Source organism: Meriones unguiculatus, chromosome 3 (assembly GCF_030254825.1).
Source record: "Meriones unguiculatus strain TT.TT164.6M chromosome 3, Bangor_MerUng_6.1, whole genome shotgun sequence".
Classification (NCBI taxonomy): Eukaryota; Metazoa; Chordata; class Mammalia; order Rodentia; family Muridae; genus Meriones; species Meriones unguiculatus.
In genome coordinates, this window is record NC_083351.1 from 66,536,781 (window position 1) to 66,563,136 (window position 26,356).

The following is a 26,356-nucleotide window of genomic DNA, read 5'->3' on the forward strand; positions in this document are numbered from 1 at the left end:
TATTTCTCTCGCTGTCCCCTTCCTTTCCTTCGAGAAACTAAAGCAAACAACACATCATGGAAGTAAAAGCAATATACTGCTATGGAAAGCTGTGCTCAGGCTGACACACTAACCTATTCTTCTACCTTCATTATTCTGACCCTCACCCCGACCCCACTTGGGGCAAAAATTCAGGCAGTATCCACTCTATTACTTTAACTTTCCAGATTAGTTTCACAGCCATGTTTTCTGCCCGGTAACAATAACCCTGAACCAGATTTCTATGCATAGTCTCAGGCCAAAATGCCTAGTCTAACCTTCCAGCAGACTCCTACAGGTGCACGCCCAGGTTGGCCACGAGGCGGCAGGCCCTACTGCCCGAGCTAGGGGGTGCGAACCGCGCAGTGAGGCCCTGAGGCGGCACCGAGCCAGCTGGAGCCAGGTTCCGGATCTGGCGGTGGAGCTGTTAGGTGATGTTCGCTCTGATTATGATTAACTGAAGATCTGGAGTTTGGTTTCCACCACTTTGGTCTGTCAACAGCTTTGCAGAGATTCCTCTCTCCAGGTAGGGTGGGGTCCAGAATCGGGCAGGTCTTCGCCAGCCTAATCAAGGTGAGACTTGCGTCTTGTGGATCCTTGTTCCCTCCGGGTGCGGCCGAGCGGCCTGGATACTGGAATCGTACAGCTTTTAGAAGGCCGCCCCTCCGGAAAACCCCACAAGTAAGCAACCCAGTTCCCGGGACAGCCCTGCCCATAACCAGCCCAGTTTGCGGGATAGCCCTGCCCCTGGAGAAGATCCGTCCCTGAGAAGTTCCGTCCCCGAGACTCAAGCTGGCCTTCAAGAAAGCCCTTTCTTTACTCTGACAACCTTCTTCCCTGATGGCCCGCCCCTTAGGGCCCCGCCCCCTGGAGGCCCCGCCCCCGGCATACCCTCATTCAATCAGCGCTCCCCTCGTCTGCTTGCTAAGCTCAGCAGGCAGCTTCCTTGGTAAGAGTTTTCCGGCCCGGGTTTGTGACAGGTTGGGGCTGGGTGTCTGAGCGCTAGAACGAAGCTGCGGGGGAACCCTCCTCAAAGTGCCCGAAAGCTACCGGACGCCATTCCCGACAGTCAGTGTATCTTCTTACAGGTCTGTGTTGTTTTTCAGTTTCTTTTGACTGGTACACTTTTCTAGTTAACTCAGAACTCCTTTATCTCCTTTCTTTGAACTTGAGTCACGAGTTTGATAAAGAGGTGTGTTCGCGTGTGCAAGCCCATTTAGTTACAGTGTGGTGGGACTGTCGTACCGGGACATATTACCCACGTGGTTTTTGTTTGCTTTTTTGTGCCAAGCTAGGGAAAAGTGAGGACTTTCTTCTCAAAGGAACTGATATATCTGCTGCCTTTTTCCACCGCTAAGCGGAATTTCCCACAATTCACTTTCTTGGGAGCAGCGTTAGGAAGTGGGACGGGAAGTGGGGGTGGTGAGGCAAGTGCAGACCTGCCAAGGCCAACAGACATGTCATCTCACAGAAGTGGCTGAAACCTAAGGGCTGTGCAGAACTCTTAGGCAATGATGCTGAAAGTGGGAATGCATTCATTCTTTCTTTTTTTAAATTCACTTTACATTTTGTTGTAGCCCCACCCTCCTCCCCTCCTAATCTCACCTACCCTCCCTCCTCCCCCCCTTTTTCTCAGAAAAGGGGAGCTCCCTTTTCCATCCACCCCCATTCATCAAGTTGCATCAGGACTGAGCTTGTCCTCTTCCCCTGTGGCATGGCAAGGCAGGCCCTCCATGGGAAACTGATCAAAAAGCTGGCAAGTGAGTCCATGTCCAATGCTGTCCCCACTTCCTTCCCTAGAGGACCCACAGAGGCCTAAGCTGATCATCTGCTACAACTTTGTAGGGGCCTAGGCCCAGTTCATGCATGGTCCTTGGTTGGTGCTTCAGTCTCAGCAAGCCGCTCTGGGCCCTGGTTAGTTGGCTCTGTTGGTCTTCTTGTGGAGTTCCTGTTACCTCCAGGTCCTTTTCTCTTTCCTCTCACTTTTCCACAAGATGCCCAATTCACCACCCAATGTTTGGCTGTGAGTCTCAGCATCTGTTTTGAGGTGATGCTGGGTAGAGTCTCTCAGAGGACAACTCTGTCAGGGTCCCCTCTGCAAGTTTAACAGAGCATCATTCACAGTGTTAGGGGTCTTTCGTTGGGCCAAGCATTGGTTGGGCATTTCCTCAATCTCTGTCTGCTCTACCTTTATCTCTGCACATCTTGTAGGCAGTTTTTGTGGGCGGGTTGGTGTTTCACTTCCTTCCTCCCTCTACTAGGAGACTTGTTTAGATAGAGGGTGTGCTCTTCAGTCTCTATGGACTCTGCTACTAGGAGTCTCTGCTTGAGTCCATAGAGACTACTAGGAGCCCCCCAGGATCCCACCCTGACTTAGGTCTACAGTTAGTCACAGAGATACCTTCACCTTCAGTTACTCTTTCTCTACAGTCCTTCTGTCCTTGCTCTCCCCAGGTCTGTTCTCCACCCTCTTAACTCTCTGCATCCCCTCTCCTACCTTGTTCCCTCTCTGCAGCCACTAACTCTGTCTTTTTCATTCTGAGTGAGATTTATGCATCCTCCCTTGGATCCTCTGTGTTACCTGTCTTCTTTTAGTTTGTGGCTCCTAGTATGCTTATCCTGTCCTATATGGCTAATCCCCCAAGAAACACTTAAAGAAATCTTCAGCATCCTTAGTCATCAGGGAAATGCAAATCAAAACAACTCTGAGATTCCATCTCACCCCCATCAGAATGGCTAAGATCAAAGTATCAAGGGACAGCACATGCTGGCAAAGGGGAACATTCCCCCTTTGCTGGTGGGGGCGTTAACTTGTACAACTACTTTGGAAATCAGTCTGATGCTTTCTTAGACTATTTGAAATAGCTTTACTTCAAGGCCCAGCTATATCTGTCCTGGGTATATACCCATAGGACACTCCACCATACAAAGACACTTGCTCAACTATGGTCATAGCAGCTTTATTTGTAATAGCCAGAATGTGGAAACAACCTAGATGCCCCTCAACCAAAGAATGGATAAAGAAACTGTGGCACATTTACACAAAGGAATACTACTCCATTATTTAAAACAAAGAAATCATGAAATTTGCAAATGGATGGAACTAGAAAAGATCATCCTGAGTGAGGTAACCCAGACCCTGAAAGACACACATGGTATATACTCACTCATAAGTGGGAATGCATTCTTCAGACCCAGGCCAGGTCAACTCAACCTGGTTTTGGCCATGAGCTAAGTTGACTGGCCTCTAAGGACAGATGAGAGGAGACATGCAACATGAGCTGTTAACAGTTCATGGGAACAGGAGGAACACAAGGAGTCTCATATGTCTAGGTTCTTCCCAGAAGCTTATTTGGGAAGAGGCCCTAAAAAGCCAACTGAAGAAAATGGGAGAAACAAAAAAAGGAAAGAAGGAACCCAGCAAGGTGAGTGCTGGCTGTCTAGCTTCAGAGCTCAGCCCTTCCAGGGAATGTGTAGGATGCACCCAATGCACCCGAGGCAGGCACTGGGCCTGGGTCCATGGCTCCCTCCAGCACCGGAAGCTAACTTAGGACATCAGCTCACAGCCACTGGAGGGCTGCCTTCAGTCATGAACGTACAGGAGGTCCCCCATGCAGAGCTACTCAGATGTGGGAGTAGAGATGTGTAGAGCAACTGCCACCCTCAGGGAAAGGAGAAGAGGAAGAAGAGAGGGAAGCAGCACACACACACACACACACACACACACACACACACACACACACGCCTGTACAATTGCATAGTCTAATTTGTAAAACAATGGTCTTCAGGCCAGAGAGATTGGTCGGGTGGGAAAAACTATGAAAGAGATCCTGGAGTAAGTTCAGCTGTCAGCCTATCAGGCTTCAGAAGAATTTGAGAAGATCCCTGGCCAGGTAGTCAAAAGCAGGAGCCTTCCCACTAGGGCAGATTTGATCATTTTGAAGCCATTTCCAACAATGTATGCAAGACTGCCCGAATTAATGCAGTTTCTGAAAGGTCATGTGGCCTTAACTAATGCATTTTCTAGCAGGTCATGTGACACTTTTGTCTGAAAGACTGAAACAAACACTAAGTCAACCAGATCCTGTTCCTCTCTGCCCTTGGCTCTACTACTACACTAGTGTGCTTCTTACCAAAATAAATACTCTTCCCACAGCATTTCCGGTTTCAGCTTCAAGGCCTCCTCTGGCCAAGTCTTTCCTGTCATCCAGTTTAAAGCAATCTTTCTGTTGACCGGTCTGTATTCCATCATCAATAGCTACTGGAAATTGCTGCATTTGTATTTACTTGTAAGACTACAAATTTATTGTCCCTACTCTTCTTTTATATTGAGTCGTAAGAGTGGGGTTCTTGTCTGTTTCCTGCCTTTTATCCTCAGTGGGAGAAACTAATATATTTTGCAGACTGAATTTATTTAATGAATGGCCCTTTTTACTGGTTCCTCAATATGTTTTGGCCAACCTGAGTCTCTGCTTCCTTTGCAGCAACTGCTAGAACCATGGCAACAACACCTGATGCTTCTTTTGACACTCTCATGAATGGAGTGACCAGCTGGGATCTTCCCGAAGAGCCCATTCCCAGTGAGCTCCTTCTTATTGGGGAGGCAGCCTTCCCAGTGATGGTGAATGACAAGGGCCAGGTGCTCATTGCTGCCTCATTCTATGGTCAAGGCCGCCTTGTGGTAGTATCCCATGAGGGCTACCTGATGCATGCTGGCTTGGCTCCATTTCTTTTCAATGCAGTGAGCTGGCTCTGCCCCTGCCCAGGGGCTCCCACTGCAGTGCATTCTTCCTTGGCATCACTAGTTAACATCCTGGGTGACTCTGGGATAGAGGCCCCGGTTCAGCCTGAACCAGGAGAGGCTCTGGGAGTTTACTGCATTGATGCCTACAATGACACCTTGACTGAGAAGCTGATCCAGTTTGTGAAGCGTGGTGGAGGCTTGCTCATTGGGGGTCAGGCCTGGTATTGGGCCAGTCAACATGGTAGTGACAAGGTGCTGTTCAGTTTCCCTGGGAACCAGGTGACAAGTGTGGCTGGAGTGTATTTCACAGATGTCTATGGGGATAGAGACCGGTTCAAGATCTCTAAGAAGGTACCCAGGATCCCAGTGCACATCAGGTGAGTGTACCATCCCGGCCCCTCAGAGAATCTAATTCTTTTAAAATAATGCTGATATCCCTTTTTCAGTGAGTAGCCTATCCAGTTCAATGTAATTTTTACTGTTTTCTAACTGCTGCAAATCAAAAACATGGTCACTGAAACAGCCACTAAAATGCATCAAGACACACAAAAAAGATGGTCTTCCCAGCCCCTGCCATTTATGGAAAAGCAATCATCCACTTAAGAGAAAAGGTCAACCTATTTGCTATTGCATCTCTGCACGCAATGCCTCCTGAGGCGTAGAGTGCTTATCAGTGTCCTAAATACCTCAGAAAGCACTGGTCTATCTATGTGAGCATCTTCAACTGGGCCCGGCCCTATGCTGGACGCTGGGAACGTAGCAGAAACGAAAACAATGTGTGCTACTGCAAAGCCTACGTATCAGTGGAAAAATCAGCAGGTAAGCAAACCGATAGATAAGAATGACAGCAGATGTTGATAAGAGCCGCGTGAAGAGAGGGAAGAATGAGGTGAGGTATCAGAACAAGAGGAAAGTAAAGGATGTTTAACCACTTCAGGGAAAGTATAATAATCAAGTTTGGTTGGAATTCTTTGGTGCTCCAAACAGAAGAAATTTAGCATACAGAACCATTCTTCAGGTGGGAGACTATTAGAAACCCATGTAGGTCTGGACCTCAGGTCAAATAGCTGAACAGATTGAGGGAAATGGTGGCATTTCTGGGGCTCAAGTGTGGTAGACAGCTTGTAGATGCTGGACCCATGATCAGTCTACCAAACAGAAGTAAGACCCGAGATGAGAGGACAGTCTGATGTTAGCTGGAGTCCTGGAGAAGACGTGGTGCTCAGCAGAGATAACATATGAAGTAGCCACTGACCTTAGGACATTCTTTTTTCCTGCTTCACTCAGCCTCCCCTGAGAGGAACTCAGCAGAATTTAGGATAAAGGAGCACACAGACATGGATCTGATTTGCTCTATGTTGGCTTTGATTTTATAGACAACTGACAAGTTCAGGCCTGTGGGACAGCCCCCGTTTTTGTAAATCATGTTTTCCAGGAGCACAGCCATGATCATGTATTCCCAAATGCAACATAGGAGAGGGCAGAGTATAGACAATGGCCATGAGTGCCAAGGAACAAATGAGCAACTTGGAAAGTACCATTTGAAAAGACACCAGAATAAGGAAATGGGTTGTGCTAACAACTCTGGGGATCGGGGAAAACCTTAAGCAGAAACCAGATTGGCATATTCCAGGAACATGGAGGAAGCCAGAGTGCTTGGAGATGCATAAATGAAGGTTGCACTGTCAGTTTATCTCAGAACTGTGTCCATGGATAGAACAGCAGATATTTTAGTTGTGAGATGTAAAGACAGGTTGGAATGTAGAGAGAGGATTGACATGATGCAGCCATTTCAAAAGGAACCCTATTGTTGGTGAATAATGGGAAGGCACAAAGGCAAGGAGGCCACCCATAGAAGGCCTGAAATAGACCATGTGAGAAATGCCAATGACCTGCCTAGGATGATGGTAGCAGAGCCACTGGGAAGAGATATAGCTTCGGATGTGCTCCCAAGGCAGAATCCAGCAGTCTGGGTCAATGGACTGGATATGGAGCAAGAAATGGAAAAGAGGACTTGATATTTTTGCTCATTGTGATTAAAAGTGATGTCATTTACTGAGACTAGAGGGGACCAGGAGTTTAATTTTAGATTTTGGAGTTTTGAGATATTAAAGACTTATGCTTTTTCCACATGTAAAGGATTCACCATAGTGGATTCTGAGTTTATATTTCTTATGAAGCATGAAGCCCAGTTTTAAGATTGTGGCAGTGTCTCCACAATGTCCTCATTTCCACTGTGGTTTGTTGCTCTTACCTTCTGTTACAAGATGGCCAGCACTGTTCCAGGCTCTGATCACACCCAGGCAATGATTCCTGGAGCAGACACACTAGCTGGGTCTATCAGTTTTTTTAAACTTATTAAGATAATCTGTTTTACTTAATGGTCCTGTCCATGAAATAGATCTCCATTGATACTTTAGTGAACAAAACTTAATCAGGTGGTCAAAATGTAACCACCAGAGGATCCAAGGATATTTTAAAATGGGCACCTCTGAAGAAATTAAAATCCTGCCCCAAGGAAGAAAGTGAATGTCGGTTTGGAGTGAGCAGTTAGCAGTGCCCTGGGCCCTCAGCCCCAGGGAAGGTACTGAGATTCCTTCCCTACAGAGAAGGTGGGAGAGGCAGAGATAACCAGGCACACAGAGATGGATCTGATTTGCTTTAATCTGGCTTTGATTCCTTGCAGCCACCTGACAAGCTCAGAACTGTGAGCCAGCCCCTTGCTTTTGTAAATAGTGTTTAACTGGAGCACAGCCACGACATGCTTCCAAATCATAAGCCTTTCAGCAAAACCCGTGAACCCCAGAGAAATGTCTCCAGGCATTAAATCTGAGCACCATAGTTCTCTCAATTGCCTCAAAGAACTCACCTTTTCAGTAAAGGAGGCCTGTCTCTCTTCATCTCCAGCTACATTTTCCATCTTTGCTACTAGATCTGAAGTTTCCCAGTTTTGTGTTTTCAAGCTTTATTTCCCATGACACTCAAATACACACAAAAATAGAAAGAGCAGTCCAGTATTCCTCTGGGAAGTTTTGACCCAATCCCGAGAATAGTCACCTCATGGTCAGTCGTACTCATCTGCTACGGGAATAAGTCAGTGGATGAAGGTGGAATAGCAGACGCAGTTCAACATCAAAATGTTGAGAGCAGAATTCATTGGTCTGAGAGGTTGGCTCCTCCAAGCCCTGAAGCTCAGTCTGTGTGGTCTGAGAAACAGTTCCCATACTGGGGAGTGGGGAGAGGAAGGGGCTGTATGCAGCAGGCCCATAACCAGATATATGCACAGAATTGAGAAGCCAGATTGCCTGCCTTTACCAGCTCCTGGCTCGAGCCTTCCAAATTCCATAGAAGGCAGCTTTTTTTGAAGCTTGTTTTATAGCCCTGATTTGGAGGTCAGTGGTCTTCCTTTAATCTAAAGCCTCACCTCAGATTATTTTGAAACAGATATCACACATGGGTACATACCATCTTCATTGATATATATTTCTAAAGACACAAATTCTTGAGAACATAACCACAGAGGTGTCACCGATGCCTTCTACAGTCACTGTCAGGCTTCCTTACAACTTGGTGTGAGAGTTTACAGGACACTCGTGTACTTCCTGTTAAGAGCAGCTGTCAGTGATTTCCTGAGAGATTCTGTCTTTTTGTGGGACATGTTTACTGGAACTAAGTTGATCAGTGTCTATAGACCTCCCAAGTGATCAAATCTAAGAACGATCTTTCTGTTTTAGGATTAATAAATACATCAAAGTGTTCATACTGATATTTCTCATTTGAATTTGGAACCAAAAGGATTTTATTGATTCTCCATATTCTCTTGTTGAGATCCATTATGCCCCCATTTTGTAAGACACCATCATAATGAACTACTCGCTTTACCATACTATACACCAAACAGATGCGAAATTCAAATGACAACAGCAAAATGAGGTGGGTTTGCTGAGTGACAAAGTCTCTGCAGTATTTACTAGCATTACCAAGTTCACTTTGTAGGGCGGGTGTCCCAAGAAGAGAGATTGAAAGATAGCGATTTCCCCTTTCCAGGTTGGGTTTCTCAGTAAGCTGACTTGGACGGGCTGGTGTGTGGGAAGTTCCTTAAAAAACTGCTTTCAGTGGGGAAGAAGAAAGATGGAGAAGCAAAAGAAGGTAGTCAAATATCACAAATAATTTTTAGCCATAAACCACAGCAATGATTTTTTTTTCCTCAAAGCACATAGGGTACCTGGAAGCACCAGGGGAACACTTGGAAGCACCTTAATATTTCCTAGGGGTTTATTTGCCTTTGCTATTTAACTTTTTAGAATTGTGCCAGATAGTTCTGTAGCTCAAAAATAAAGTTTAAGACCTATGAATGTTCTGTCTCCTTCTCCCCTCCCTGTTTGTTTCCTCCTCCCCTCCCTGTTTAAATTTACTAATCCTTCATTATTTCTTTATATACTTGAGCAGATATACACACATGTGTAAGTATCCTCCTCTTTCTTTGAGAAAGTGGTGGCACACTCCATTTTCCTCCACTTACTTTTTCCACTCAATAGTATTCTGGATTTCCAAGCTGGGTGTGGCTACATAACAGAGTGCCACGACTCCCGGCATGTTCTATTGTGCATCCATTCGTAGACATCATATACTCTGTTCTTAAGTTCCTTAATAATACACTTCTGAATTTTCAGGATGAATTTTTATTTTCCCAGTGTTTTTACTAACACAGATGAGCTTCAGGGAATATCCTGGTAGATGTATCTTTGTAACCTTGCGGTGTCCATGGAATTGGGATGACTGGTTGACAGGAAAAATGAATGTAGAATTTTGTTAGCATTGCCATGTCTCAGATTGGATTCCTAAGAAACTGCCTCAGAGACAGAGATGGGGTGCAGGGACCTCGTTAAGAAGCATTGTAAAGGCAGAAAAAGAAAACACATGGGCAGGGGCAGAAAGTAAACTATGAAGCATATATTTTGTACATGTTTCTTAGCAATATTGTGACTATTAAGTGAAACATGGTAAGACACATATCATCTGCAACAGAAGACTCCATGACTACAGTCATGGAGTGAAGAATTATGTGGTCATTAAAAGTCATGTGTTCAGAGACCTTAAAAGAAAAGCAAAATACTCACGATACAGTAGACCATATTAAGATAAACAATTCTGTTAAAATAATGGCAAACTCATGAAAATAGTACATATGCAGGTAGGAATTTGAACATTAGAAAACAATGTGATAACAGGTAGTATATAACTTGGATGAGTAATGATTATTTTCAACTATACACATTTAAATCTTCATCAAATTTTCTATAATTACAACATTGAAATTGTATTTTACATAACTATTTTATCAAGGCCCTTAAGACTAAGAAAATGCATCTTGATCACATTTAGATGCCCTCCTTTTACTTGATGTCATGTTGCAATTTGAATATGAAATGGCTTTCACAGGTGTATGCATTAAACACCTGGGGTTTTGGCTCTGACCTCACCAATGTTGAGGGATTCATAATTTGGTGACATTATTGGAAGGCGATAGAAACTAGGACATGGGCAACAGCCTGTGAAAGCAGAACACTGAGGACATTCCCTAGAGGGGCATAGCTCTTTGCCTACGTTCTGCTTCCAGACGCCCATGAGATGAACAGGCTTGCCTCACGACATACATATATACATACATACATATATACATGTATATGCCTGTTAAATTCTACACATCATTCCTGGTAAAAATATTGAGACTTAACAGAGATGACTGCTATGAAAATAAGTTTTCACATTGTTAGTTTTCGTTACTTGCAAAAACAAGGGGAAAAGCAACATAACATAGTAATTGAATGTTTGCAGTTTTCATCACTGTGACTCACAGAGCATATATATATATATGGAGTAAAAAATAAAGCCATGATGTTTATATACCTGTGGGATGCATAGTCAAAAGAATTGGCATATCTGTTACATCACATATTTATCATTGCTTATTGTAAGGACATTTGCAATTTCCCTCTTAGCAATTTTCAAATACACAGAAGTATTTATAATCATTACCATGGTGTGTGATAGACCACTAAAACCAACTCTTGCTGTCCAACTAAACCTTTATTCCTTGGCTAATGAGGATATGACTAGATAGCTATAATCTGGTTAAGTCAGTTCAAAGTGACATTTGAAAGCACTGATATACAAAAAATGTAACTTACCAAATAATCCAAGAATGTTATAATTTATGTTAATACAAAATGTGTATATTTTACATGTACTCATATTTTTACATATGGCTATAGAAAATTTTCGAATCTGAATGCAAAAACATTAAATTAATACATTTAATTTAGTCATTTTTAATTAATTAAATTAGAATATACTAACAAATAAAATTTTAGAAATAAAAAATGACATGAGGTGTTGTTTTTATAATTTTAGAGAAAAAAATGAAACTTTGAAAAGATTTAATAGATTTAAATAATAATCATTGGCAGTAGTCTTGTTGAGCAAGTAAAAATAAATTTCCTTTAACAAACAACTTTTAAGTATTAGTTATTTTCTAATTCATTTCATAAAGGTAAATTAATATTAATAAAATTTTATTTTTGACTCTGGCTTCCAAAATCTTATGCTTTGCTATGAAGGATGCATTTGTAGATGTGTTACTATGGAGCTATTTATTAGTATTTCTAATACTATCAGACAGGCTTAGATTTAAGCCCCAGTTTTTCACTTTTTTTTGCCTTGAGTTCATGAGCAAGTTGCTTGACCTCATTGAGCATTGTTTGTGCTATTGATGGCCTGTATCTGAGTGCCCAAAGCAATGAAAGGAACAACAGCAAAAGAGTGATTTTATTGTTCGTTTTCTCCAGTATACAGTATCTCTTACATTGTTCATACTCAGTTTGTTGAATGCCTGTTAGAGTCTACACATCATTCCTGGTAAAAATATTGAGACCTTCACAGAGATGACTGCTATGAAAATAAGTTTTCACATTGTTAGTTTTCGTTACTTGCAAAAAGAAGGGGAAAAACAACGTGACATAGTAATTGAATGTTTGCACTTTGCATCCCTGTGACTCACAGAGCATTGACCTATATGTATCTTTCATCACTCTCCATCCAATTGTCAGGGTCATTACACTCTCCTACTTTACATTCTGCTTTAAAGTAATCTGATGTTTAAAAAGAATTTCCTAAATGAGAATTTTTAGTCACAGTATAATGTCATAGCTTTCCATAGGTACTTAGTAATTTTATTTTTTTGAATGTGTGGAATTTTATAGTTTTGTACTTTGAGGGAGAGAAAAGAACCTTCTAATCATTCCATGATCAACTTCCATCTTTAAAATAATTTGGCACTCTCTCCCAATGTAAACACCACAACATGTGGCATTAAGTATCTTGTTTTATCAAAATATTAAGGAGGTATTTGCAAATCTGTTTACTTAAAAAATATATATAATTAATATCAAATACTTGACTTTCAAGTTGCTTTTTCTGTCATAGAACTCTCAGCTCTTAAGATGCAAATTCACCTTATTCAGATTCAACACTAACACCCAGCTCACAGGAGCCCTCTTCCAGCCCTGTTAAAATTGGAGTTTCACTTTTCCACACTTCTCCAATTCCTGGGCACATGGCCAGCACCACCTCCATGTTAGTCACCCGGTCACTTGGTGATGTCTCTCACCTACAAGAATAGGCAGCTTGGATAATGTCTGGGTTTTATTTCTCCTGTTTCTGTTTCATCTTACTACCACCTTGGTGTCTCGATTGGTCTTGTTTTCTCTGCCAGCTAAAAATTAAAAGGCAGGAAAGATTTCTAGGGTGGCGGCAGCAGGGAAAACTTCATACACAACACATAGAATCAGCTAGTGAAGGAAGGCATTTATTAAGAGTGAAAACATACACATACACAGAAATTCACAGAAAGAAAGACTCTTCACAAAGCAGGGAGGCCTCTCCTTGAGGCCTGGGTGGTTTTGTTTCGTTGTGTTGTTTTTGATGTCTTTGAAGGATCTTTCTTCCCTGATTTAGGGTTGGTCAGACTGAAGAAAGACAGAATAGCAGAGCAGCCCACAGGCAGTGGGGAACAAATCCAGATCAGACCTTGAACTTGTTGAACCAGTCCCTCATCACGGCCCTGACTAGTGGAAGTAAAAGCCCAGGAGGCCTTTGTTTTAAATTGACAGGCCTTTGTCTCTGGAATCTAAGGACTCTTTCAGAGACATTAGCTTAGATTCTGCCCTACTTTTTTTTTTTTTTTTAAGTTTTCTTTCTTTTATTATTTGTTATCCTTTCTTTATTTGCAGCTTTTTTTTTTCAATGCAATTTATTCAGGAACCTCTGCCCTACTTCTTACTGACTCCTTATTGAGGTATTCATCTTGGCCAGAGCCCACCTCACCAACTAACCTGACAGGTTCCTTAATCTCACATCATTGCTGGAAAGTCCTGAGTGCAACTTGACTGTTCTCTGTGCCACCGAGCTTCATCTGCCAAAGAGAAGGGTAGGATCATAAACCCACAAAGATTCTCTCCCCTCCTGTTGCCAAGAGCAGCTTATGATGTACCTATTTGTAGTGACTTATCCTCACCACAGTCCTGTAAGGTAGAAAGCTCTCTGTCCAGGGATCTCAGGTTGTAATCAGCTTGATTCTTATTTCACAGTTTGGATTTCACTTAATCCATAAACATTGACCATTTGCAGGTAAGAATTTGTGTGAAAGGAATCAAGGTACTGTAAAAAGCCTCACAACCCACTGTGGTAAAATGAAAATAGCACATAAGCAGGTGCACATGGGAGGTTTTGCTGACGATTTGTACATAGCTTCCTAGAGCTGCTGTGACAAAGGGTACAGTGCTGAAGCAATAGAAATTGATAGTCTCATAGGTTTCAGTGCGTGTTATCTGAGATCACAGTATTTATAAGTTAATCCCTCCTGATTCTTTTGTGTTGGTGGCAATCTGTGCTGAACTGTCCCTTGGTATCATCCTAGTGACTTCCTCTTCACATTCTTCTTGCATGCAGTCTTAATGTTCTGATCTTCATTCTCTTTAACGACACTGGCCATATTGAAACACTTTACTTAAGTATGATTTTATCGATCTTTTTCTTATTCAATAAAATGCATTTTATTGGCATAAACCATGTAAACTGATGCAGTAAAGAAGTGACTTGGTGCCTCAATGCACTCACTTCCATTTATTCTTTTTTAATTTTTTTCTTTCCTATTATTAATTACAATTCATTCACTTTCTATCCCAGCTATAGCCCCCTCCCTCATCCTCTCCCAGTCCCAGCACTTCCCTCCCCCCCCTTCCCTAGTCCACTGATAGAGGAGGTCCTCCTCCCCTTCTATCTGACCTTAGCCTATCAGGTCTCATTGGGACTGGATCCTCTTTCTCTGTGGCCTAGTTAGGCCACCTTGCCAGGGGGAGGTGATCAAAGAGCCCCTGCTCCCCCTTACTGCGGAACCAACATGGAGACTGAGCTGCCCATAGGCTACATCTACTCACTTATAAGTAAATACTAGACATATAGTATAGGATAAGCATACTAAAATCTATAATCCTAAAGAAGCTAAACAACAAGGAGGACCTTGGGGAAGAGGCTTAATCCTCATTCAGAAGGGCAAACAGGATAGACATCAGAAGTAGGAGAAGACAGGGAACAGGACAGGAGCCTTCCACAGGGAGGGCTTTGAAAGACTCTACCCATCAGAGTATCAAACCAGATGCTGATAGATACTCATAGCCAAACTTTGGGCAGAGTGCAGGGAATCTTATGAAAGAAGGGGGAGACATAAAGACCTAGAGGGGACAGGAGCTCCACAAGGAGACCAACAGAGCCAAAATATTTGGGCTTAGGGTGACTTGCAGAGACTGATGAATCAACCAAGGACTATGCATGGAGAGGACCTATAGTTTTATCTTAACCTAGCTAGCTATGATACTATTTTTTTCAATCAATGCCATGCTCTAGGTGCTTTGGTCTAGACTTTGGAATGGAATGGAATTTATACCATAATAATGACCAGTATTATATTCTTTGCTTATCAGACATAAAGTTCCTAAAAATCAGATCTTCTTAGTGTATTTATATGTGTTATATGATAACTAAGATTTCAAAAGCTTACAGTATATCAGACACTATTTTAGCTAGTAAACTAATTATGTCTATAAACTCACAGAAATAAATGAGAAATGCTGACTTTGGAAAATAGAGTAGCTTTCTTATGATTATCTCATTACTTTGCCAAGATAAAATTAATCACATTTTGACTAGTTGAAATACACAGACTGACCCACTCAATGAATTATAGCAGAATCCAAATCTTCAAGTAGCTGATTTCTGTAAACATTACTCCTTGTGCTGAAAGCTTTCTACCAGCAGATGAGATTTCTAGAAGCCTGTGAGGACTTACGGAGGAACACAGGAGGGTGGCCTGTTTTATTACCAGTTCTTATAGGTCAGTGTCAGCACAACTCAGAATAAAGCTACAGGGGGAAAACACAAAAGTGAACCCTGAGCCCACACGCCTGACATTTGCTGTGTTTGTTTGAAAATGAGATGATGAAATTGAGACACGATATTTCCTCTTTTCTGTGCGGATACAGAATTAAGGAGAAACAAGGCACAAAGGTACTTCCTTTCAGTCATGTTTTACTGCTTCAATGAATAAACTAATTTAAACTTTATTTTAAAATTTTAAAAATATTTGACTTATTTAAAACTATGTTGATACAATTATACTAAAATTACTTGTAACTCTCATAATCAGGATGATTCCAGAAGACATTTTGACAGCCATGGGGTAGATACTGTTACAATGTCTAACTTTATGATTTTAAGATTTTAACATTTAAAAAAATTGAAACAGTCTTTTGGGAGTCTAATTTTTACATTCCATTAAGCCATTCCCAATACTATCTTATCACTGGCTTACTACATGGAGATAACATTATTTTTTTTAACCCATTCCCTATTGTTTGATATTTGATGTATTTAGAATTTTTTTTTAATTCCTGAAATAGAAAACCTAAAATTTTTTTTCTATGTTGGCCATTTCTCAGTGGAACACGATAAACTATCAGATTTAAGTAAGGATTTAAAATTTTTTTATACTTATTTAGTGAGTATGTAATGTACATATATGTATCTGTGTGGGAGTCTAATGTGCACGTATGTGTGTGGAGGTGAGCACACATGCCATGGTCAGAGTACATTCAGAAGTTTTACTACATGGGTCTCAGAAACTGAACTCAGGTCACCAGGCATTTACTCTCTCAGCCATCCCACATGCCCTAAGTGAGAATTTCTAAAAGATATATGGCTATGTAAATTAATTTTAAAAAATCCTATTTCTGAGCAAGCCTATAGAGAGTCCAGTGTGATGTTCCTATGGTCTTACATCTGAAGACTCACTCCAGGAGAAGCATAGTAAGAGCATTGTCTCTTCTCCAATACACTAGCTTTTCCTACTTTGTTTATATGTGTTGATGAGGTCTCTATCTGATATGTTAAGTTGTCCAGCTTTATTTATATTCCTTAATAATGTTCAAGAAACAAAATTCAAGCCAGAATATTCACTTGGATGGCTAATATTAAGAATTTTTGGAAGGGTTCATTTGGAGAATATGGATTTTAGTATATATATAGAATAAGAGCACTACCTCCTTTTTCAAATCTAAGATAGCCTCAGTTATGAGACGCATTGGTGTTTTGTGTGCTGCTAAGCAAGAGTAAACATGAACAATAATATGCAATTAATTGTGAGACACGAGAAAATGCATTAGATTGACAAGACACACAGTATTAAATCCCAAAATATTGTTGGTAAGAAACAGAAGATTATTGTCATGAACCATGTCGAGAACCATGTCATTTTTCTTCACTCACTGGGCTGTAGTTCATGATTCTTTAGCTGAATACAGCCTCTTCATCTCTCTCATCTTCTTCCCAGGTGTTGGGAGGTGCTCAGGCGTGACCAGGAGCAGCTTCTGGATGGGATCTCTAAGTTGGACATCAAGACTGGAGGTGTCCCCTCCCAGCTGCTGGTGCATGGGTCCCTGGCCTTTCCTCTGGGGCTAGATACTGACCTTAGCTGCTTCTTAGCAGCTGCCCACTATGGCCGTGGCCGCGTGGTGTTGGCTGCACATGAGGCCATGCTCTGTGATTCTAAGATGGAGCCCTTTTTGTTCAATGCTATACGTTGGTTGGCTAAAGATCAGGGAGACAATATTGGGGTGAACAAATGTCTCAAAAATCTGCATTCCTTATTGTTGGAGCGTGGGTTGAAATGCAGCCTGAAGTCCAATTTGGCCCATGACATGTGTGTCTACTGCTGTGTGGCTTATAGTGACCAGGATGCCAAGAAAATACAGGAGTTTGTTGCAGAGGGTGGAGGCTTGCTCATCGGTGGCCAGTCCTGGTGGTGGGCTTCCCAGAACCCAGGAAGCTCTGCTTTGGGTGGTTTCCCTGGGAACATCATGCTCAATACCTTTGGCCTCAGCATCTTGCCTCGGACCCTCAGCCCCGGCTGTTTCCCTGTCCTCCCTGCAGAGATAAGGGACTACCACTTTCGAAGGGCTCTCTCTGAGTTCCAGGCAATGTTGAACCACAAAGGTGGGAACTTAGAAAAGAAGTATTTGGTAAGGTTGGGAGTAGACGCTTCTGGCTTCCTTCAGATACCTGCCCAGGGAATTCCTGCTTATATATCTGTGCACCGGATCTTGAGGAAGATGCTGCGACAGTCAGGCCTCCCAGCTGTGAGCAAGAGAAATCCAATCTCCAGTCATTCCTGCGAGGCTGCAATGCTACATATAGCCACAGAGCTAGCACATTCTGGAACCGACTGCTCCCAGCTAGCTCATTGCCTTGGCACTCAGACTGACTCCTCCAATCTCTGCCCCTCAGAGGACCCAATTACGGTAGAGATCAATGGAACCAACCCAGGTATGGCATAAGCAGAGAATGCCCAGAGTGTTCTTGGTCTGGGAGAAAGTGGGTTTGGCAGACTTTGCAAAACCTGAAAGGTTCTGATCCTCAGGAAGGCTAGCTCCATGCTTTCCTAGATACTTCTAAGACCGTGAGAGCTGGGACTGTGCTTAATTGAGCCAAAGAGGAATGGGTCTAGGAAGTGTGGATGAATGGCTTGGCGTTTGTAGAGGAAAAGTGTCATCTGTAGGAGGTTCCAGGTAGAGTCAGGCCAGGTAGGAAGAGGAACTCAGCCTTCTCTATGACTTGTCAGGTGACAGTGATGCCTGGATGAGCACTGGGCTCTACCTCCTGGAAGGACAAAGTGCAGAGATTTTTCTCTCTGAACCTGCTGCTTCTGCTGGCCTGAAGGTAAGGCTAAACACCAGAACCAGAACCTCCCCCCAAACACCTCCCCCACACCACCCAGTTGTTCACTCTCAGCTACTGAGAAAGATGTCAGGGGACGGTTATTCTACCCCTCTTGTAGATGGACAGCAGAATGTTCAACCTACTAATGACCTAAGCTCATTCCTAACTGATTTCCATGTGACAATCTTACCTGCTTAGAGGATAAGGAAGAAGAGTAGCCTTATATACCAGCACTCACCAGTGTTCCTGGTAGCAGAGGCCTGAGTTTTACCTCTTCATCTTGACATCTGAAGGGTGTGCTAATCCCATTACCAGCATCGTGACTTCCATTTAGAATTTAAATTCTTCTGCCTTTTCAGCTCTGAGCATCATTTTCTCATTTCCTACTGCAGTTAGGAGCTCTTTTTTTTTTTTTTTAACTTTTGAGGTAAGGTTTCTGTATGTAGCCTGGAACTCATTCTCTAGACCAGGCTGGCCTCTAACTCACAGAGGTCTGTCTGCCTCTGCCTTTTGAGTGCTCGGATTAGAGGCATGTGCCACCACCTCCTGGCTTGTTAGGCACTCTTATATCAGCATTCTCTGTGATTTTTCTGCTTCAGTCAGATAAAGGTAAAAAGGTAATCCCAGGACTCTAGACAGAGCAAGTAAGGGTGAGCTGGGCAGAGAAGAGAGGATGAGTTCTCTGCTTCCTGGCCAGATTCTGTAGCATCTGGATGGACTTGTATCTGAACAAAGGGTGGACTGGGATGCCCTGCCTCACTTAAAGCAGAGCCACCTGGTGTTCAAGTCTCATATAAGATCCCAGGATTCTCCACGAGATGCCTGGTGATTAACCGACTCATATCAAATGGAAACCTACTGTGGACTGTTTAATATCCATAAAAGTTTAAATTACACTATTAAGTCCAGAAGACTTTGGAGTGTTACAGTTTTCTTGGTTGTACACATCCTTCACAGAAGGGAGATGTTAGGATTCCATATATAATCACCACCCTTTCATCGTGTAGTGCAATTTTCTGTCCAGGTACAGGTTGGATGTCACACCGATGACCTTAGCAAGGCCAGAAAGCTGTTTCGAGCTCCGGTGGTAACTTACCAGTGTTGTATGGACAGAATCCAACGGTCAGTCTCCTGCCTCTGGGGTGGTCTCCTGTACATCATTGTGCCCAAGGGCTGCCAACTTGGCCCAGTATCTGTTACCATCAAGAAGGCAGTGCCTGCCCCATACTACAAACTAGGTAAGTACACTGGACATTGAGGGAAGATTGAGCTGCAGGCACTTTGGTGACTGTGGGCTTGTTGTTAATAACAAGGATCAGTAAAGAGAGAGAAAAAAAAACAGAACTAGTCAACATGAGTCTGCAGACAGTAGGTAGGGTTGCCCTATGTCTATGGAGACTTTGGGTACAACAGATTAGGGTCTAACAGTCTTCAACCAAAGACTATGGACCTGCATAATCAAAGGTCATTATATCAGTGCTTTCTTTCTGGAATTTCTCTCTCTCTCTCTCTCGTTCTCTCTTTCTCCTACTCTCTCTTTCTGGCTGTTTATGTTTCTCTCTGCCTCTGTTTCTCTCTGTCTTTATCTCTGTGTCTTTCTGTCCGTTTCTCTGTATTTGTCTCTGTCTGTCTCTCCTCAAATGGAAATGGGTGGCAGGTACCATGCTATGTTTTTCTAGGTAAGACATCGCTGAAGGAGTGGAAGAGCTGTATCCAGGAGAACCTGGGTCCCTGGGGAGAGCTGGCCACAGACAACATCATCCTGACAGTGCCAACTACGAGCCTCAAGGATCTGGAGGATCCAGAGCCTCTGCTCAAACTCTGGGATGAGATGATGCAGGCTGTGGCCAGGCTAGCAGCCCAGCCCTTCCCTTTCCAAAGGCCTGAAAGAATTGTCGCTGATGTGCAGATCTCAGCTGGTGGGTGCCCTAGTGCTCTAGTGAGAAAACTCTGTTTTACATTTCATGTAGTTCCCAGAGTTGTAAAACATAATTTTGTCATTAAAGTGCAAGGTGTGTGGAGAGGGAGAAAATAAAAGCATGGACCATGATGGGGGTGAAAGCTACTTAGAAATAAAAGGCACATCATTGACATGTTATATGATGCAGTTTCCAAAGACAGTAAATATGCCCAGAAACTTGGTGCTGGGAGGTTACCAGTGTTCATTAAGATCTTTTCAAAAATAATATTCAAAATGGACTACGCTCTTTAGATATAAGTCAAAATTGAACATGAAAGGGCAGGGTGAATACAGATGTCTGTGGTAGGTACTGGTACCCAGTGCTTTGCAGGGAAGATATATAAAGGTAGGGATACAGTCCAGGGTCCTGGTTCTCACATAAGGAAAATAAATTCTTAACTACAAAACTATCTCTATTATGCTATGCAAATCTGGTTAACAATGCTGATTTGGGGAAAGACTGACATGAACCTCACTTCACTGGTTCAGACATAGGGCATCATAGCCTAGACTTACAGTCAAAGGAAGATCCTGAAAACAAAGCATCAAGTTCCAGGAAGGACAGTTATGTAAAGTATCTTCTGAAAGGTGTTTCAGGGTTAGTGTGAGGACAAGGCCAAAACTCAGTTGGGAGAATCTGGGAACGGGTCATTTACTGTAGGAAAGCCATGTGCTTTCCAGCCGCTCCTATAGTCTGCAATCACTAGATACACCCAGGATTGTAATGGAGAAGCTCATCAGTGGAATGGGTGGGAGGAGAAAGTTGAGGCAGACCCTGTGCTCATGCTCCATCTGTTTCTTTGCATGGCCAGGCTGGATGCATTCGGGATACCCCATCATGTGCCACCTGGAGTCTGTGCAGGAGCTCGTCAGTTTGACAACCATAAGAAGTAAGGGCCTGTGGGGACCCATCCATGAGCTGGGCCACAATCAGCAGCGCCGGGGCTGGGAGTTCCCCCCACACACCACTGAGGCCACCTGCAACCTCTGGTCAGTCTACGTTCATGAGACAGTCCTGGGCATTCCCAGGGCTCAAGCCCACCCTGCCCTGAAACCTGAAGAACGAGAGAAGAGGACCAAAGAACATCTTCAGAAGGGAGCACCCCTGTGCAACTGGAGTGTCTGGACAGCACTGGAGACATATCTGCAGGTACTGAGCAAATTCAGGGACAAGGTGAAGACAAGACTCCTCAGTCATGTATCAAGCTAGAGTTCTCTGACCCGTATATCACTCCCACAACCCTGAGCCGCCACCACCTCTCCTGGATGTGGGCCACTGCTAGTACGCTTCAGCTTGCACACTTGTTTGATATAAGTGATACCCATGCTGCTCCCTGACCCATCATTTTGGAATAGTCATGAAAATGGAAAGTATTCTAAGAAACATTACATAGTGCGTTTGTCAGTACTATCCTGAAACTTGACTTGGAGGGAAGGCTCTGAATCAGATATTCCTGAGACTGCTACCAATCTTCCTCTCACTGGCTTTTTCCTTCATCCTCTAATAACTTTCATAATAGCCATTGTTTTGTCTTTCTCACTTTTACGGGATGATTGACTATTAACAGCCTCTTATAATGACAGGAGCATGTCTACAGGGCAGCTGCATTAAGTAGGTACTGTAGGAAATAAATCTATTAAAAAGTTTCCTGAGCTTTGACAATCCCACTAGAAGCAGAAGGATTGTTTAAATAAATAATGACCAACCAATGGGAGAATAGTGAACTTACAAAATTAGTTTATTTCCTGTGGATAAGCATCTCTCCCTGCCTCCTCCCAAAAATGTGCTTCCAATTTTCATGCCAAGTCATCAAAGCTTCTGTCCACACTAGACCTGTTGCCTGTCAACCGCCACCCTATGCAGAGGGCTTATATAGCTCCCTTGCCAGAGGCTCCGAAGTCATAAAGAATTGAATCACCCTATCCAAGAGCAAAACCCTCTTAAATGACAGATTGAGAACTTAAAACCAGGAGTTACCAGAAAGCCCTGGCTTCTTAGGCTGCTACATTCTAAATTTTCCCTTCACTGCTTTTGAAGAGTGAATGAGATATGGTCTCAATCAATGCATACCTCGATTCTCACACTACAGAATGCACTTAAGTTCTGGATAATACATTTTTAAAAAATAAAACTAATAATAGTGACTGCCATTTATCTTTTTACACATTACAGCTCCTGAGAGCACTGAGGGGTAAAGTTTGATGATCAAGAGCTACTGTGATCCAATGAGGTAGCATTCATATGGAGACGCAGGACCCGGGGTAGGGCAGTCAATGGTTTTGAAGCTGATGATAGGAAGAACTCACTGACAGTAAGATAATACCTATGACCACGAACAGGCAGCAGTCACTTTGGGAAACTCAACACCACATTCTTCCTTTTTTTTTCTCTTCCCAGCTCCAGGAGGCCTTTGGGTGGGAACCATTCATCCAGCTCTTTGCTGAGTACCAAACCTTTTCTCACATCCCCCAAAACAATGAGTGCAAGATGAACATGTGGCTGAAGTTGTTCTCTGAAAAGGTGCAGAAGAACCTGGTTCCTTTCTTTGAGGCCTGGGGCTGGCCTATTCAGAAGGACGTGGCTAGTGACCTGGCCAGCTTTCCTTGCTGGCAGGATCACCCCCTGAGGATGTACATGGAGAAGTAAGGGCTGTGGAGGAGGAAGGTGGGAGGTGGGCATTGGGGTGTGATGGGGAGGAATGAGGAAGCACTGTACTGTTCTACTGTGTTCTGGCTTGGGATACTCTCTGCCTTAACTGTTTTTCTCAACTGTTTGTCTTTAAAACATATTTTGGCTTGTTTTAAATATCATTCTATGCTTTCCATCTCATCAGCACATCCTCAACTCAGGGACCATTTGCTTAGATATCACCAGTATCACTTGGGTGGTGCTTCGCACATGAAAAGCGCTAAGGAAATACTTACTATATGAAAGAACACCAAAGACTCCTAACACAGAAGAAAAGTCAGTCCATTGTCCTAGGACTTGTGTACAGCGTTTTCTATGAATGACACAAATAATTTCCCAGCAGACTTCCAAGGCAGATACAGGTAACCTTTGCTCATCACACAGGAGAAAATGACGTGGCTATTAAACAACTTCCATAGACGAAGCTGAGAAGAGGGTGTGTCAGGTTTGACAGATGTACATAACAATGATAAACTGTAGACCTTATCCTCAATAGATTTATGATTTTAACAAAAATTTGCCCAAAAGTTAATGACCTTTAACTTTTTTCCTATGCTTATTATTGAATTTTGACTAAATACCAGGTTAAATCTCTAAGTGGTTTTGCTGTGTGATACTTTGTATAGACTCATGTGCCTTGGGAAAATATTTGAACTAAGAAATTTCTCTTCCCAAACTGGTGATATTCTTTTTTTTTTTTTGTCAGTCAGCTTTATTTCCAACAGAAATCACTAAATATTTATACATATTTATATAAATTAGGCAATGCTCTCCAGCATTCTTAATTGTGAGGGGAGGGAGAGTTGAGTCGAAATGTAATGCAAGAATGAATGGGTTATCTAAGAGACAAAACAAAAACCTAACTTTGTACACTATGTTTCTTTAGGATCTAGAGCCCTATGGTAGTTTCTTCTTAATCCTGCAAACAGTCTCAATTCTTGCTTTTATGCTCATGGTTAATTGTCTGTGGCCCACATATTATGCTTGAGTCCAAAAAAAAAAACAAATTTTTCTTTTCATAATTTTATATCTCTATTTCTAGCAACATAGGAGAATAATATTCAAGAACAGTAAACTCAGACAAAGCCCAGGCATGAGTGTAGGGGGTGTCATGGATTCTCACTGTAGTTGGAAAGCTGTTGGCAATCTGTGCCTGCTTGGAGGAGAGTCAGCTTTAGACATGTGACCCCTGAGAGGCCCCCTTCGCGCCACACACATGCCATACAGCACTAAGTGGACTCGTGGACTCGGTGGGCTTAAAAGATAAGCACACACGTTTAGGAGCAAAAGGATGGGGAGGGATGGGAAGGAAATGGGGAGTGGTTTTGATTAAAGCACCTTATATGCATGTATGGAATTCTCAACCAATAAAAAAAGAACAATAAATTAGATACAAGCTCAGACTTTCTTCTTGTGATTTCTCTTAAACTAAATTTTGGCTGCTCCCTGTACAGGGCCCTGGTGGGCTTTCGTTGTGTCTCTTTGATGAGCTACTTTCTTACTTTAGGTCAAATCAGTTCTCCTCTGTCTGCAATTCAGACACAATTTGGTTTGAAAGGCATTAAAGGGCACAGGATCCCAGCTTTGCACATCTGATCTACACCTTTTAAACTCGATTAGTTCAAGCAATGGAAGATGATCCAGGTCAAGGAGATGAAGTCCAAGTTGCAGATTTTTAGTACATAGATTGGGACACAGACGTTGCCTTTGGAATTAAGGAGAAAAGCTAAGCTTGATCAGATTGCCCAAAACTTTAATCATTGTAGTTAGACCAAGAGATGGTTGAGGAAATGTTATTCTTTTTTTTTTTCTGTTTCAGAAATTTCATGGCATTACACACTTTGAAATTTCATAATGTAAGCATATTACTCATAGCTATGGAAATCATTTTTAATGGTTTCTTTATTTTTATTTTATATGCATTGGTCTTTTTGCCTGCATGTATGTCTGTGTGAGGCTGTCAAATCACTTGGACCTAAACTACAGACAGTTTTGAGCTGCCATGTGGTCACTGGGAATTGAACCAGGATGTCGATCTCATTTTTAAACTATTTTATTTGGGGTATTTAAGCCTCTACTTCCCTTCCACCAGCCTTTTAACCCTAGGTAAGAGAGAAAAGGTTAGTGAGGAGAGGGGGTGCAGACCCCTTTATTTCTCCTGGCTTCTTAGAGTCGATGGGTTGGGGGGGGCTATACCAATCTCCTTCAACAGCTAATGCAGCAAGCAGTTTCCTCCAAGCCACTTGCACCGAAACATTTCTCTCCATCTGTCTCCTCCAAGCCACCTGGTCTTGCTGGGATCTTGTGTTTATATTGCTCAGAGTCCTAGACTACACCCTCTCTGCTGCACAAGGCAGTCATTATCAGCAAGCGAAGACCACAACCCACAGGAGGCAGTTATCAGCTGTGGGCAAACGAAAGCCCAAACTGAAACATAATTACATAACATAACTGAGTTTTTAAAGAAACCAAAACTTCCATTACCCCAGGTCCTCTGGAAAACTAGCCAGTGTTCTTCACTGAGATAGCTTTCCATTCCCTAGAAATTTTTTTTCAAAAATGTTTGAAATAATCTCTTAGAAAAAGTCACATAGTGGGACTATCTTGGATGTGCCAGTGATATGACACAGAGGTTTATTAATATTTAAAGCTCAGGCCTTCTGCTAAGCAGTCTCCCAACCTCTCTAATACACCTAACCCTGACAATACATCCCACGACATGGCCACTCTGATCCATCTCTGCTCCACTCTGGTCCATCTGTTGGCTGAATCTACTGCCTCTGATATCTTCTCCCAGACTCCCTCTCTCTGCCTGCAAGAGCCACCTTCCACTTTCTGCCCAGATATTAGCTGTCAGCTCTTTATTAAAGCAAATCAGATACAATTCTAGATTGCTTTAGGCAGATGAGAAAGAAACAAATATTTACAAAATAAGAGACCAATGATGGGCCATAGAAATAAGAAAACCAAGATACAGATAGTATTTAGCTCTCTGCCAGTACAGACTTAAATGAATATTCAGAGGCACACTGTCATACAATGTGCCCCAACAAAGTAGTCCTGAAAGAGTGGAGAGATGGGGTTGGAAGTGCTGAAATGGACTACTTTTTTAAGTTCTTCATTATTTATTTAATTATTTGCTTCTGTTGTGCACTGCCCTGATGATTTTTATTTTTAATTATATTTTTGCATACAGTATATATTAATTCAAAATTTTATACATTATATTTTTATTGTATTATTTCCCCTCCCCCCAACTTCTCCCAGGCCGTACCCACCCAATGTTATGTTCTTCCTCTGTATATAATAGTTGATGCAGTTTTCCATGACTTGGCGCCTCCATATATTTCCCAATTTTCATCTCACACAGCTCTCCCTTTCTTCTAGCCATAATGTCCATGTTTCAACAACTATATCCCCTTTTCTCACCTCTAGACTGTTCTCTGTTTCTGTATCTTTCTTGCCCCTGTATACCTGACTTTCTTGTACTTCATAAAAAAAAAAGTAAAGGCATTTCTGGCTTTGAGGCTTCCTCTTTGTTAGAATGAAAATGAACATCCTACTTAGAATTATACTTTCAAAAGTGAAGACTCATAATGCATGGTTTACATTTATC

At 42.5% G+C, this 26,356-nt stretch overlaps 1 protein-coding gene across 2 annotated transcripts; it reads left to right on the forward strand.

The window, feature by feature from the left end:
* Positions 1–439: 439 nt before the first annotated feature.
* On the forward strand, positions 440–24,141 carry Tcaf2 (TRPM8 channel associated factor 2). Of its 2 annotated transcripts, none has more exons than XM_021653304.2 (8): positions 440–699; positions 4,503–5,139; positions 16,707–17,698; positions 17,994–18,091; positions 19,116–19,329; positions 19,771–20,010; positions 20,864–21,201; positions 22,450–24,141. In XM_021653304.2, the coding sequence occupies exons 2-8, from the start codon at positions 4,517–4,519 to the stop codon at positions 22,696–22,698; spliced, it is 2,754 nt and encodes a 917-aa protein (XP_021508979.1). In that variant the 5' UTR covers positions 440–699; positions 4,503–4,516; the 3' UTR covers positions 22,699–24,141. The 2 variants fall into 2 exon arrangements, with proteins under 2 accessions (XP_021508979.1, XP_021508978.1); XM_021653303.2 differs by lacking the exon at positions 440–699 and adding an exon at positions 907–1,106.
* Positions 24,142–26,356: the final 2,215 nt, after the last annotated feature.